At 39.7% G+C, this 16,606-nt stretch overlaps 1 protein-coding gene across 1 annotated transcript; it reads left to right on the top strand.

The window, feature by feature from the left end:
- Positions 1-3,347: 3,347 nt before the first annotated feature.
- On the top strand, positions 3,348-13,265 carry LOC131218560 (uncharacterized). The gene is made up of 2 exons (XM_058213173.1): positions 3,348-3,489; positions 12,816-13,265. The coding sequence occupies exon 2, from the start codon at positions 12,827-12,829 to the stop codon at positions 13,013-13,015; it is 189 nt and encodes a 62-aa protein (XP_058069156.1). The 5' UTR covers positions 3,348-3,489; positions 12,816-12,826; the 3' UTR covers positions 13,016-13,265.
- Positions 13,266-16,606: the final 3,341 nt, after the last annotated feature.

Raw genomic sequence — 16,606 nt, 5'->3', positions numbered from 1 at the left:
TAAAAGAAAATTAAGGGATGCAAAAAGGAATCCAAATTCAGCTAGAATACGATCTCGTAACCTTCAAATATAGAAGGTGGACCGGCTAGGACACCAAATATATTTGCCACCTTTCGCAGTCTATATAAGGTGTACTCAATTAAGAGATAGAAATTATAAATCGAGCCATCACACAATATCTCTCATGGTGCAATGTTGTCTCCACTTCTGAGTTTAGCATAGCTTAAATCACTATTATCCACTACTATTATTGTAATACATTTAAGAGTAGTGTAAATATTCATGACCTTCATTGTCAAATCCTCGATCAATTGAGTTCACACTTAAAAGATCACACCGATCACACCCAAAAATGAAGTAAACCATACCAAAAGAAACAATAGTTATTGAATGCCTGCCACTATAAACACCGTAATATTTATTTACCAATTTCCATCCAAACTATTGATAATGTCACACAAAGTTGAATGTAGGGAAAACATAAATACCACATTGATCTAAAACTTTCGTGGCCCACAAAAAGCTTTTAATGGTCAATGACCACTATTTTCTATAGTGTGGTCCACCTGAATTTTGTATTTGCTGCATTTTTAGGACCATACCCTAAAAAAAGCTAACAAATGGATGGGAGGTGTGGATATACAATGGATACATAGAGATGGGTCCCATGATTAGGGTCCCACCCACATTGCTATTCTGAGGTTGCATCGAAGTTGTGTCCATAATCAATGAGTTCAAATATTTTATTGGAGAACTTTTTTTAGGCATCTTTTGTCCAAGAGCAGCCTTACGTAATGAAAAGTTCGTGCTGTTGAAAAAAGCCCTTATGCATTCAATGCATAGATTCTTGATGTATCTTAATATAATGGCGCGAAGTTATTCAAGCAAACCTTTTGACTCAAGTCCCTCACAAGACCTCTTTTATGCAAGGTTAAAATACACACTCGAGATTGTGGACCCCACCATGTAAAATCCACTCCATCCATCATGTTCTATCCTTAATTTTAAGGCTCGAAAGATCCACAACTCGAGTAGGCCACTCCATACAGAACAATGGGTATGAGATGCCATCCATACAAAAGTTTATATGGTAGCCACCATGGTGTGTATCTTTCATCGAACCTATTAATCAAGTTTAACTCATTAGGTGAATTAAAAATACAAAAATAAGCTTCATCCAAATGTTAGGTAGAGTTGTACATGAGTTGAGTTAGCTCAGTCAGCTTGCTTGACTCGACTCGGAAAAGCTCAATTTACCTCGGCTCGAAACTAGATTCAAACCAAGTTAAGTTGGTTTTTGGAGTTCGAAAAAATTTCGAGCCAAGTTCAAGCTTGCCTGAGCTTGACTCGACTCAGCTCAAACCACGACTTGAATCGACTCAAATTGAATTGGCTCAGTGACTCGATCATTTTGATGTTGATACTGCTCATCAAGTGTTTGATTAAATTCCTTAATGAAGTGTTATTTCTTAAATTTCCCTCATATCAGGGTATTTTCGAAATGGATATTCAAGTGAAGATTGAAAAAACAAATCCCCACAAAATTTTTTTATATTGTAGGACTATGGACTGCCCTCGTATCTTGATCTTGATGTAGTTCACTGAGTGTTTGATGAAATGCCTATAAAGCACTTTTACCGATTTGTATTCCAAGTTTGATAAATTGAAAATGCAATATATGTTTGAGAAAAAATTGCACAGGCTCGAGCTGGCTTGGGTTATTGATCAAACCTAGTTGAGTTGGCCAATTAGGCTCGAGGACCGAGCGGAGCCGAGTTCGAGCTAGGGTTGGTTGCTGGCCAAGCCAAGCCGAGTTATGCCAAGCTCGGCTCCGTTCGACTTATGTACAATTCTAATATTAGATAAGCCTGATTCAAATCTACTAAGATCATTGTACATTGTTCCCATTGGTGTAAACTATCTAGTTTTCGTTGGATGATCTTTTGTATATGCTGATGAAATAATGGCTTTCACTTGATAGATGAGAGGATTTCCATACAAAACACAGTGGGCCTACACAAAACGCTCGTGGACCATTTCTAAAATGCCGGTACCTTCCCTGGCCATAGTTCTATAGTTCCATAACTAGATTACAAACTAATCCTGGTCAACTCGGCTCGGCCAGATTTTGTCACTCCGTCCCAACTCGACAAGACTCATGGAGCCTGGACGTGGGCGAGTAGACGTGACCCTGTCATATCTGGCCGAATTAACCTCTCGTTCACCTGTTTCTTCGTAAAAGTCAGGGGAGGTATTTGATGCTCCGGCTCATGCTCAGATATTCTTCATTTTTAGCTGTCCAATAAATTCCCACCAAAAACCAAACATCAGCCTATGACTACATTTAAAATGATACCAACATTCTGAACGCCTTACTGTGAATGAATTATATGTCATGTATTTAGTTTTTCAATAATTTTTAATGGCCCGTGTATCATTTACCTCGCCCCACCCGAGTATCCTAGTATTTGTCTATAAAAGTTTAAGAGGAAAATAATTTTCCAAGGCCATCATATGGGTACCGAGACTTTATCCATCAGATGGACCACACGAAAATCTCCCAGATGGATCTGGGAGATCCAAGCCATTGATCTTCCTTCCAGGGGACCCTACTCGTGCTTTTCTTCTTACCCGTCTATCTTTAGCATAAATTCGATTAAAAATTATACCACAGAGTATAGTTTCTTGGAATTAAGCGTCCACGGTGGGTCAAAACAAGCCAACCATCTCGATTTCCTAAAGACGGGACCCACTTGCAAGAACTAAAAAACCCCGCGTACACGAACGCGGATTTCCTGCCAAAGCCTTTCCCACGGAGTTCCTGCGCAAGGATGCTGGGTGGGGCTCATATATTTGTTTATCAGAAATCCACCCCGTTCATCTGTTTTTAGAACTCATTTTAGGACATGTGACCAAAAATTATGTGTACGAAAAACTTAAGTGGGTCACACGAGAGGAAACAGTGGATATTCGGTACGAATTGTTGAAACATTCTCGTGGACATAAAATTTTCCTTTCAGGAAATGTTTTTAGTAATTTCACTTCATCCCAGTGGTAATGACATTATAAACAGTTTGGATGGCATATAAACATCAAGGTGTAACCTAGGAATATTTCAACGGTAGAAATTGTTTTCCCCAATTTCCCCTCTCGTGTGATCTAATTTAGATTTGGATCCACATTGTTTTTGGTCTCATATCATAAAATGATATCTATAAACGGATGGACGGGGTGGATTTATCACAAAAATCTCGGTGGGCCCCTCCCAGCATCAAATCCGCGTCCCGCGTACACCGCGTAAAGACTAGGTTCGCGTATCATAAGATTTCCACGGGGAAACGACGGCCTTTCAAGATCCGTCAGAGAAGGCAAGCACAGTCGTCTTTCTCGTACTCCGTCGGAAGCCCTTAAAAGCTCCACTCTCTCTCTCTCTCTCTCTCTCTCTCTCAAAAAAAAAAAAAAAAAGCACAGCGATCGCTTCTTTTGAAGGTTTGACTTTTCCTTCCTTTTTCCTCGAATCTTCATTTCCATGTAATTTACTTTTCGTTTCTTCCAATTTTCCATTTACAAACTTATTTTCGAAACCCTAATCTCAACCGTCCATTACAGATTCAGCTTTGATCACAGAAATATTAAAAATTTCAGTATCTCTGTACACGCATATGCTCAATCATTCTGGTAAATAAAACCTAATTTGTATTAACCTAAAATATTCTTTGCTGTGATACTTTGTACTATTCATTGTATAAAAATTGCGGTCCGAGTCGTAATTTGCCAACTCTATTGTTGATGAAAACCTAATTTTGATACAATGTGTGGATTCAAGATCGGAATCCTGGCAATTGAAGTGGATTAAGATTGCCTAGGAGATGTAGTGATATTGGGGGGTGGGGGGGTTATTTCTTGACTGTGGATGTGTTCCTGAAGAAGAAGAGGTTTGTCGAGTTTCAAGATTCCATTATGTTTTGGCAAATTGACTTAACTTTGATCACCCCATTTGGTATATTTTCTTTTTCAAGTTTTCATCGTGATCAATGGCATTTGATGTCTTTTTGTTTGCTGAACAGATTTGGATTTGATCTCTGCTCATGCAACTGAATCTCATTTTGTATGGGTATTTTTTACCACGTTTGAATGAATGAGTGAATTGAATTGTGAATGTTTGGCTTTAGTGACTTAGTCAATTGGAAATGGAACTCGTTGATTGTAACCAACCAATGTGATGGACTACTAGTTAGGAATATAGGAATTTTGTGCTCTCATTGTTGGTCCCAAGCCTAGCTAAAGGAGAAGGGTTGCGCCTGGTTGGCAACCAGTGTCAAACTTATGGCATAGCTTCCATTACGAATTTGGACAATATGACAGTCCAAACTCATGCTAGGGTGTTCCCTATAAGCGATGTGCTGCATCAAAACCCGGGTGCAATGAGAAATGGGCAAGGGTTGGCTAGGGTATCCCCTAGAAGTGACACACCATAAGAACACAATTGTTGTGAGAAGTAAGCAAGGTCCCATGCCATTCTAGACCTGTGCAGGTAAGAAGCTAATCTAGGAGAACAGCATTCGTCTTGTCGCTTGGAACAAATGAACATTAATAGGTAAGAGTATATAGTTAATAGATGCAATGAAACAAAGGAGAGTTGAGTACAATTCTACAAGGACTCACTCTATGCTAATCAATGGGAGAGACCATGCCTAGATAACGTTCACTTCCAAAGTCTGTTAATGGAGGATGCCACATTTCTTGAAGCAATTATCTCGGAAGAGAAAGTAAAAGCTGCTTTAGACTCTACGTGCGATGATAAGTTGTTGGGACCCGATGGATTCCTATGCTATTCTTTTAGAATTCTTGGCCTCTCCTGAACAACGACTTTATGGTCTTTATATTAGAATTTTAATGAGCGCGGTTGGATATCAGGTGAGCTTGGGGCTACTTTTATTGCTCTAATCCCTAAAGTCAAGGGGGAAGAACGATTAAAAGACTTCAAAACCATTAGTCTCATAGGAGGAGCGTATAAGATTTTGGCCAAGGTGTTGGTGTTGGCGTTGAGATTAAGGAATGTTCTTGACAAAGTTATTTATGAGAATTAGGGAGCATTCATTGCAGGGAGACAAATCTTAGATAGCGCTCTTATAGCCCATGAGTGCATTGACTCAAGACACAAGGATGGGAAGACCGGTATTGTGTACAAATTAGATATTGAAAAAGCATACGGCCATGTTGATTGAGAGCTTGTAGATTATTTGTTTCTTAGATTGGGGTGTGGCAAAAAACGGAGAAGGTGGATGCGGGCTTGTGTGAGGTCTGCCTCCTTCTCTATCTTGATAAATGGATCTCCTAATGACTTCTTCAAGGTATCCAGGGGTCTAAGGTAGGGTGACCCTTTGTTTTCATACTTATTTGTGGCTATTGGGGTAGCGTTTAGCAAGATACTTAAAAGGGGGGAAGATAATGGCTTGATTTGTGGGTTCAAAGTTGCTAATCATAGAGTATCCTTCACTCATCTTCAGTATGTGGATGACACTCTTCTCTTTTGTAATGCGGACTTCACGTTTGTGGATAATTTGTGAAAGATAATCGTCTGTTTTGAGGCTGTCTTGGGTCTGAAGATAAATGTCGTTAACTCCGAAATGTTAGGCATTCATATAAGTAACCTCTCTCTTATCTAGATCGCTAGCTCCTTCAGGTGCAAGATCGGGGACTTCCAATTCCCGACGACATATTTGGGCCTTCCGCTCTACCTCTGTATGGGATAAGATGGTGGAAAGAATTGAATGGAAACTCTCAAGTTGGAAGGCACAATATATTTCCTATAGAGGTCGCTTAACTCTCATTAAGACAACTTTTGGAAACATGTCGATATTCTTTTTGTTGATGTTCAAATGCCCAAAATCGGTCTTGCAGAGATTGGAAAAGATGAGAAGGAATTTCTTTTGGAAAGGCAATGTGGAGGGTCGAACGTTTCATCTCCTTAAATAGGAGGAGGTTTGTAGATTGATTAAGATGGAGGGTTCGGGGATTAAAAGCTTGGAATTCATGAATATTGCTTGTCTCAGTAAGTGGATTTGGAGGTTTGATTTTGAGTCGGGAAGATTATGGAGGGAGCTTATTGCAAGCAAGTATGGGTACGCAATCTGGTGGGTGGTTCATTTGAAGATCCCCTTTATATAGAGCCTCTTCAATTTGAAGAGCAATTTTAACAACCAAGAATATAGTGCAAAAGGGGATTGCGTTTTCTCTTGGGAATGGTTGTCATATCAGATTTTGGGTCGACCTGTGGTGTGGAAACACGCTACTCCAAGAAAGGTTCCCTAGGCTAGCACACATTGCTATTGATCGATTCATATATGTTGTGGATTGTTTTTCTTTTTGTGGTGGGTCCATTGTTTGGAACCCCCCTCGCTGAAGGAACTTAACGAATGTAGAAGTGGAGGATTTTTTGGGTTTGCTTGAGTCTTCAAAATGTGGTGCCTTCATGTCAAGACTCGGATTCGATTCTTTGGTCAGTCCATCCATTTGGAAAGTTCTTGGTTTGGTCACTTTTTGGGCTGATTTCAAGGCCAAACCCCTCTCGCGATCTTCCTCATCCTTTCACCATTGGTTCTCTGTGTCCCTCCCACATGGTAGTTTTTGTTTGGTTGGTGGGAAGGAAGAAAATCCTCATCATCGACTACCTTAAAAAACAATCGCTAGTTTTGCCGAATATCTGTTCATGTGCATGCAAGATACAGAATCAATTGATCATCTTTTTTATCCATTGCCCGTTTCTGATAAAAATTTGGGATTATGTCTTCAGCCTTTTTTCAATTAAGTGGGTGTGAACACCCTCTCGCATGCGAACACGTGCCGCGAAGCCCTCACTTCTTCGGCCTTCTTTTTGTTTATTAGCTCTGGTTTTAATTTGATTTGAATGTGGGGTTGACTCAGAGGTTAAAGTGCATTTGACTTGGAGTCGCCACTAGCCAAGATATGGCTTCAAAGTCTATGGTTGGATAGAACCTGTATAATCGCTTAGAGGATAAGAAATCGCAAGATTCCTTAACCTGAATAACTTCCACGTTGGTCTGCACCATAGATTCTGGTGTCACTGTGTCTGGCTGTGCTTCATAGAGTTTAAGATTCCGGGCAAACCAAAAGAGAAAATAAATAGCACCTAGCTTTACTATGCAGGATTTAAGACCCCGGGTAGGCAACAAAATAATAAATCAAACTTAGTCTTACTTCGTAACGTTAACGACCCCAGGTAAGTAAGGGAAATGAAAAGTAGGTGGTTATGAGAGAGGCTTGAAGAAATAGAATAAAAAGATGTGTGCGTGTACCGTTGGTGTTCTGGTATGTGTGGAATGGAATACGACTTGATTTTAGATGTGAGATGGAAAATCAGACACTCTTTTTGGAAAAAAAAAAAAAGGATGGCTGGATGTCCCGAATTTCGAACCTTCCCACTAACTTCAGTATTTTCTTGGCTTTGACTCTAACCAGATAGAGTGGCTTGGCAAGGAAGAATTCCCAAAGGCAGCAGAGGGTCACGTGGACTTCAAGTATGTGTAAACTAAAAAAAGAGTGCACGCCGCAGCCGAGACTGGCTTCAAGGAATTGGCAGAACTTCTGCACCGCGTCAATCCCTAAGGGCCTAAACACCCTCACCCTCTCTGAACCTTCTCTTGCTCCGTCCCTCGTCTTTAGCTCTGCTGTGCTTCTTAAATGCGTGTCGAGAGCTTTGCCAGCTGCAGATCCAGCGAATCAGAGCGTGGCATGCGTTTTGCGTTTCATGCATTTTCCTAGCAAATCAAAGCAGCCCAACACACCTTTTACCTAGAACTAGTCGACCAAGGACTAGTTCTGTGAAGAACCGGTCCTTGGTGGGTCAATTTTTCAGTAGAACCAGTCCTTGATGGACCAATTCACTTATAACCTGTTTTTTTTTTTTTTCCAACTTTTTTGAAATAGCGATTTGTTTTGTGGGTGTGTATGAGACCATACTCCCTCGTTCGGTTTGCCACTTGCACGCCCCGGCAACGGTCGATCCGACCTAATGGTTATCTTCATGGCATGCTTTATGCCATACAGGTGATATGATTGGGGCACAATTGAAGTCGACGGGCAAGATTCGATCCCATTTTAGTATGGGTTGTCTACAATGGGTGATGCCGAAAGTGGTGGAAGATCTTCTTTTGCTTGGTATGGTGGTAGAGGTTGTGGGAAATCTGAGAAAACTAGTTGGAGGCTCTACATTTTGGCAATCTTGTGGGTTGTTTAGGGAGCTTGAAATGCTTGTTGTTTTTGAAATGTTGCAGTGTCCGTAGAGGAGGTTATTGGTCGAATCAAGAATCTTTTTTTAGTTTGGGTTCTCTATGTTAAAGCAGCCTAGCTGTTTTCTTTTGGGTGTTCTTGGTGGTTGTTCTTTTAGCTCGTTTTCTTTTCTCACCTTGGCACCCTTTTCAATAAAATTACTATCATTTATCTCTCCAAAAAAAAAAAAAAAACAGAGTTCATATAGATAACCTTCACGAGGCCAAGTGGAAAGGGGCCAAAACTAGAGAAATTGATGGTTATAGACTTCGGCATATATGAAAAGACAATAATGGGCTTTCAAGTGATTTTTTAGACCAACCCGGAAAATCACGTCCTACACATGGCTAAAGACGAGCCATGTTTAGGGAACTATCATTTTGCCTAGAGCAGTCATCTAAATAATGGGTTTGAGGGATAGAACTTTGTTGCTCGTTAGATTGGCAAAACCACCACTGGAAATTGGGTGTGATGGCCTCAAGAAGTGAGTCTACCAACTAGGGGTGCAACTTGGATTGGCCCAACCCAAAACAAATTGGCTCAAACCTAAACTTTAGGTAAGGTTGCGTTTAGGTTGGTTTGGGCTGAAAATCATCAACCAGATCACAAGATAGGTTGGGCTTGGGTTGTCGTGCATATATACATATATATGAGTTATGACCAATGTTTTCCATGTTGGTATCACGGATGTAACCCACCCGTGGGATATGAAAACATATCGGTTATTGCATGGGAAGTATCAGATGCATCACTGTTTTTAGAAAACATTGGGAAATTGGTCAATTTTTTCAATTAAACTCAAGGGGATATAAAAAAGACATCAATACAAACTTAAAAATCAAAAGTTCATAAAAAACAATTGCACATAATAGGTTTTCTTTGTGTAGAGTCCTAATCGTACACACTGTCTGACATAAGTGATATAACTATATTCGAAATCAATTCATTTCATTTATAAATCTAAGAAGATTGTATGAAAACAGAAGCAATATATTCAAAAGCAAAAGAAGAAGAAATATACTTGTGACGTGCTTGGCTGTGCCTCAAACCCACACAGAGTTGCGTAGTGGCATGCCTCTTGACCCACTTTTAATATTTTCCTAATTAAAAATATTTTTTCACAAAAATTCAAAAACCTTTGTCAAATTATAGATCAGCCTTTAACATGTCTAATGTGGGCTTTCCATACTCTAATTGCAATTTAAATGGGTAAAATGGATGAAATTTTGGATTTTCTATAATCTCCTAAAATTTTCAAATTTGCAGATTAAAGTGTAATTAATATTAATGTCAACAAACACTCGTAAACACTTGCAAATTAAGGCAAAATAATCACTGATCAAACTGGATTTTTTGAAAAACAATTACTTTTTATATTTTTAAAATATATATATATATTTTTTTGCAAAAAATCGACAAATCACTAATTTGTAGATTAGCCTTCAATATGCTAACATGATTTTTCCATAGTGTAATTACAATTTAAATGACTGAAATTGGGAAATTTTTAAAATTTTCCCAATTTCCCCAAAACCCGATTTTCCCTAATCTCCAAATTGGAAGTTGAAATCTATGATTGAGCATGTAAACCGTGATTGAGCATGTAAAACATGCAAAATCATGTATTTGTATCTTAGTTTTACTGATTCCAAGTGATTTACATTAAATAAATTTTTAAAAAAAAGAAAAGAAAAAAAGAATCGAAATGAAAACAAACTTACTGTTTGAAAGTCGGCTCACCTGCTATCCGATTTTTAAAAAAACCCTGGTTTTTTCCTTCAAATAATCGAAGAGGGTTAGTCGGATTCACCTCAAGAATGGATTTGGAGCAGAAGATTTGATATTTTAAAAAAATGGGATTTCCTAACTTTTATTTGTATTTTTATGAGGTTTTTAAAGCCACCTCACGTCAATATTGATGTATTGTTGATAGACCATGATACTATTTCAATATGTCATTACGTGTTGACGATATATCACAATATATCGATATATCGTTGATACATCTCGATGTATTGCAATATTATCGCCGACACCAAAAAATTAGTGTACTTAAGTGGGGTTTCATGTCGGTGATGTGTGACACTGATAATACCGGGCGATATTAACGATATCACAATCATTGGTTATGACTGACATACATGATATAGACGTAAAATCTCATGGCCTAGATGGTAAATATGGGTCATGATTGGAGTAATCCATGCTATGGACTCTATGCTATGCAGGGTTTAGATCAGAATTGTCATAAATGAATCGTGATTATGGGAAAATAGCTTATTTATGGTAGTAATGATTGTGGATAAGTGGGTCCCATGGTCAAATGGTTGATCTGATGATCCCTTTGGTAGATGGCATGTTTAATGTTCTCCCTGGCTAGAAGATTCCAACCATCCAATTCAAAGGCTATTCTCATTTGAATGTGAAATGTTTGTTGTACTTGAACTCTCTTTGATGGTATTACATTAGCTGGTGTCTCTTCATTTATTCCTTTAATTTTATCTGTTTAGAACTAGTGATTGTAGACTTTATTTTGTTAGCTTTATGTAATTATATGTGTTACTCTAATGGTGTTATTTAAGCAAAATATTGTTTGGAAAATTAATTTTGTTCTTTTCCACAATGGTTGAGAGATAAATAATTGTGGCATTCCACAATAATTGTAACAAATTATTTCAAATTCACATTTAAATTCAAACTCTAAGCTAATTTACTTCCTACTATTAAGACTAAATCACTTCCTACAATCAAGGCCATCTACTCCATTGATTATCAGACTATTGGTTCAAAGTTAAAATTCAAATTTAAAGATAACACTTAATTGTAAATCTTCAGTGGAGCTACTAGGCCCACTTTGTGGACCCAAATGGTTTGGTCCACCAGTTGACCCATGGATTAGGCCCACTCTACTGACTTGAATGCCTTGGCCCAATAGTTGACCCATGGACTCTAACATTACCCACCCCTTAAGCAACAACCTTGTCCTTAACGGCATTGGGAAATTGTTGTAAAAAGCAATCTTGGTCGATTCATGAAGCATCTGCTTTTTTCTTTTCTAAAATGGCTTTGGTCTCCTTGTCTATTTCTAACAAAAATAATTGTTGTGTTTTACATTGGTGTCCCGATGCAAACTTTTCATCACAATTATAACACAAGCCTTTTTCGCATCTAGCTTGCATTTCGGGCCAGTTGAGGTGCTTCACGGTAGGCCCACCACCGGAGGTTGTGGAAGATAGTGGGGGGGTTGCACCTGGCTCGAAGGGTTAGGAATTGTGGTGCAACTTTTGTAATCAATCTTCCTGCATGCGAGCTAAACCCACTGTGGTCAACATTGTGGTTGGAAGGAAAAGCTTAATGTCCGCACAAATCTCCTCTTTTAAGCCTGCAATAAAACACCCAACCAATTCTTTCTTATGCCATCCTTCCACATGATTTGTCAACTTCTCGAATTGCATTTGATAATTGCGAACGGTCCCATTTGGCGCAGCTTTGACAAAGCCTCAGCAAAGTCTTTGTAATCTGATGGTCCGAATCACACAAACAAGGCCTTGACAAACATAGCCCTTGTCATTGTGGGATTGATGCGTTCATACCACTAGAACTAATGGTCTGCTTCACATTCCAAGTGAAAAGAAACAAGGAGTGTCTTATCTTCTTCTGTTGTACCTTGAAATTTGAAGAATTGTTCTACATGATACACCCATTTCGTTGGATATGACCCAGCAAAATTGTGAAAATCAATTCGAGCACATTTCCCTTGAACTGATCCTCCATTACTGAAGTTGTTGCCTTTTGAAGGCTCAAATTCTTCGTGATGTTTGCTGTTGTGGCAAGTTTGATTACGAAAGATCTCATTTTTGGATTAGAGAACTTCCATCGATTCTTTGAGTTCTCTCACAAGGCAGACTTCAATTCCCCCATATCCTTCTTGATGATCACAACCCTGTCTTCTATCTTGTGCTTGGCCTACCTAAATTTGGCCCGTACGACTGTACTTGGATTATTAAAATAACTAGTCCAAATTCGAGGATGGACTGATCCTCCTTGCAATTAAGCAAAAGATTGTTTGGAAATTTTCTCAATTCTTTCCTCAATGGTTAGAGACACATAAATAATTGTGGCATTTCAAAATAATTGTAACAAATTATATCAGATTCAAATTCAAATTCATACTCTAAGGTTAATTTACTCCCTGCAATCAAGACCAATTCACTCCCTACAATCAAGGCCAATTACTCCATTGATTGTTGAATTATTATTTCAAATTCAAAATTCAAATTTAAAGATAGCAATTTATTGTAAATCTTAAGTGGAGCTACTAGGCCCACTTTATTGACCCGAATGGTTTGGTTCCACCAGTTGATGCATGGATTAGGCCCACTAGTTGACCCATGGACCTCAACACAAATGCTTAAAATTTTTATTTTATGGTGAAAAACAGATCGCTTCTAAATTATGGAAGCTTAGTGAAACACTTCTTTCTTTTGATCGAACAAGTCCTTGTGTAAAAATCGGCATTGCAGGTACAGAAAGAATGGATGTAAAACCAACTGTAGCATTGAGGGCTATCCTTGTAGGTGGGATAGCTGCATTTGCAAAGGTGGCTAGTGTGATGAAAGCTGCAGGTGGAGCAAAGTTGGGTGTGGCAGCAGCTGCCATGACCGCTGCAGCAACTGCAGCAGTTTCAGGAACCAAACCGGACTCGAACGATGCTTCTAAATAGGCTTGAAGGTGAGTTTTTGAATTGCAGTTGTCTTGGGTGAGAAGATGTTGACTGTGGTTTTTCTCCATAAACCTTGTCAGTGCCCACCAAGTGAAGTTGAGGATGTATAATAGGCTGCCCGCAATCCCATTCGCCCATTTTCCCCCTAAGTTCGGAAACAATTTGATATGGAAACAACTGCATAGAAAATAACAGATCATTGGCTGTTAGAAAATGGAAAGGTTTCTCAGTACTCTACATTTACATTGAATTCCATTGCATTCTGATTTGTATGAGTTTTGACATTTTAGTGGGAAAACAGGTATGCTGTCCGTCCATCTAGTTGCTCACACTTTGGATGGAAAATGATTTAAAAACCACACCAATTGCTGATCTATGCCATCCAATCAGTAGCCTCCAAACTGATGGCAGAAAATGATGACTATATATGGTAAACATTCAGTGGTGGAAAAGTATCATTCCACGCATGTACATTGGGTGTGGACTCCTGGCAAGTTTTTGGAGCCATCCATCTTGCATGGGGTGGCCCACCTGATGACTGGACCAACCTGACTCTTGTATGTGATTGTCCACCTTAAGCAGCTCTTTGGAAGAAAATGAACTGTTTATGGCAGACACTTCTGTGGTGGAAAGTATCATTTACCGTAGATGCGGACTCTTTGGCAAGTATCTGGAACCATGCATCTTGTGGGGGGTGGCCTGCATGACTTTGTGACCAGCCTGTATTGTATATCTGATCCTCCTCATGTACCGCTTAGATACTCCACATGGATGTGCTGTGCATGAAGTCTGCCAGAGGTGCACAAGAAACAGGTCATTCAGCATGAGCGTTGGGTCATCATAGGCCATGGTGTATGGGGTCATTGTGGGCTGTTGTGGTAGCATGCACTGTCATGGGCCATGGCGGTCCGTTAGGTGCATGGTAGAGGGCTTGCCATGAGAGTCCATCGCCATGCCAAGCTGTCACAGCATGAGCTTCCTCAAGCCCAGGCCATGCAGCATTCGACTCACGACAAACACTATCTATAAGACTCCCCAGCCATAATGCATTTTTAGAGTATAGACCATTCAAAACTACTCTCCACAACTACCAAATGCATTCTACCTTTTAGAGATTTTCATACTATTCATTCTTCTACCTTTTAGAATTCTATACACGAATCCATGCACTATGTATATAGTTTCTAGTGTGTAAGATTAGTTACAATTGAAATGGTCTCTTAGAAACGTTGGTCCTTTATGCTGGCTATTGGGTGTTTGGTAGAGGGCTTATATCAGGTGTGGACACCGACAAATCAAATCGTGTGTTGAATGGGCCGCTAACGTAGAAAAATTAAAGGGCTGTAATCAGCTATTTTTAGGTTTGTAGTAGTCTGTGTAGCTCCCTCGGCGGTGCAGCCTACTTTTTTTTTGTAATCTCTTTCATGTATTAATATAATATGTGACTTCTCGAATAAATAAATAAATAAACAAATCGTGTGTTGTCATAGACCATCGCAGGCCATTTGGTGCATTGCGAAGGACTTGTATTCATGGCTAAGTGCATGCAAGAATTTCAGGTGGTGCACATAGGGATGTTAATGGACCAGGCCCGTGCCACATCATTGGTCAAGTCGGAGCCCGGGCTTAATGCACCTGATGAGGGTAAGGTGATTTTAACATTTATGTTGATGGTATATTATACAACTAAAATCCTTATCATTGTCATGGCTGTGGCTGTGGCTAGCCCAACACGATGGACCGACGAACTTGTTAGGACCGACCAGATGGATGGAAGATGGAAAAATAGAAACTAGTATCCAAACAATAGCCAAAGGGAAAACATATCAATTCCAATAGAAAATATAGTTGCAACTTGCAAAGCAAACAGTGACTGTAGATTCTTTTCCCTGGTTTTCCATATATACATTTTGGGTTATTAGTTATTACTGTCCAAACATCGATGAACTTGGAATTGTTGTGCTTGAGACTTTGATCAATGAAATTATAAAACTGATTTTATGGTCTTGTGAACGATGTGTAGATGGATCATTTGGTGGGGGCTGCCATGGTATGGCCATTGCCTAAAATGATATGTTGATTGGGCAATCCTAACCATCAATTTAAGGGTTTTGCATGTTGAATGAGGAAGCTCGATCATTTTTGTAAGCCATACACCCTGCATGGAATTGCCATAGCCCAAAATGATGCCTTGGTGGGAAATCCTAACCATCAAATCAATGGTTTTGCACATTGAATGGGGAAGCCCTGATCATTTTTGTCAACCGTCCGTTTGTAAGCCATCGTTCATGGAAGCGGATTGGGTGGTTAACCCAACACCACTTACATCCCTGGTGACCGGATTCTGTGGGGGTCCACCGTGATGTATACATTTTATCCACGCCATCCATCCATTTTCCAGCCCCTTTTAGGACACGGGTCCAAAATTGAAGCATATCCAAAGCTCTAAGTGGACCACACCAAAGGAAACAGCGGGAATTGAACGCCTACTGTTGGAAACTTCTTGAGGGCCACAGAAGTTTTGCATCAAGTTGATATTTGTATTTTTCCCATTGTCCAGGTCTGAGTGACCTAGAAAGGCTTTATATGGGGGACATATCATTATCCCATGTTTCCTGTGTAGTACATTTGAGCTTTGGATATATGCATCAATTCTAAGCTCATGCCCTAGAATGAGCTGATAAAACGGTAGATTAAAGATATACATCACGGTGGGCGCACAGAGTCCTGTCACTATTAGTGGTATTGGGTCACCCCACCCAATCTCCTTCCATGGTTCAGGCATTAAGATGAGTAGTCGAGGTTAATGAATTTCATCAGTTATGATTGGCACATCAAACATAGCAATTACTTACCCTATGATCTCATGAAAGTTGGCAGGCGTTTGGAGGACCAATTTAAATGGCAACATTCAGTGTCCTAGCAGGCAGATACAGTGAGGTGAGTTTTGACTGGTGCAGTCCCGTGTGAAGTCAGTCAGGTATTTAAATCAAACCACTTTCAAGTGGTCCCATCTCTTACAGTAGTATCTGGATCTGGCCCAATCAAATTTCGCATTGGCCATCACCGAATCTGCTCCCATAAAGATCATTTATTAGGTTGGAACAATTATTAGGCTGTGGTCAGATCTCGTACATGCGGGCCTGTGTACGGTTGTTTCTCCCGGGAAAATAAAAAATAAAAAAAATAAAAACACTTTTCTACCCAAAACGAAACCTGATAAGCCATTACATTTTTTTACCATGGCATACTTGCCAACTATTTACACGTGCCGGCGCACGGCGAAATCAAGATCGTTCATCTGGCAGACCCTGTTATGCATTTGCCGTGGCCACAAAATCAGTCCAACCAGGTTAGCAGGTGGGCCTCACGTCTCACAAAAGTTGAGAAACAGGCTACTAAAGATGCACCTGTGACCCACTAGATGATGGGACCAACATGATTTTCATGCCCTCCGCCTCCGCACATCAAGACAAGTCAGACCTTAATAGACTCCGGATCTGGCCGCACACAAACCCGATCCTTGTGAGGAGAATAGGACCCCAATTAAATATCAATGGGCCAGATTCACACTTGGAGACAAAAATCATC

Source organism: Magnolia sinica, chromosome 1 (genome assembly GCF_029962835.1).
Source record: "Magnolia sinica isolate HGM2019 chromosome 1, MsV1, whole genome shotgun sequence".
In the NCBI taxonomy this organism is placed as follows: domain Eukaryota; kingdom Viridiplantae; phylum Streptophyta; class Magnoliopsida; order Magnoliales; family Magnoliaceae; genus Magnolia; species Magnolia sinica.
This window is presented reverse-complemented; position numbering and strand designations above follow the sequence as displayed.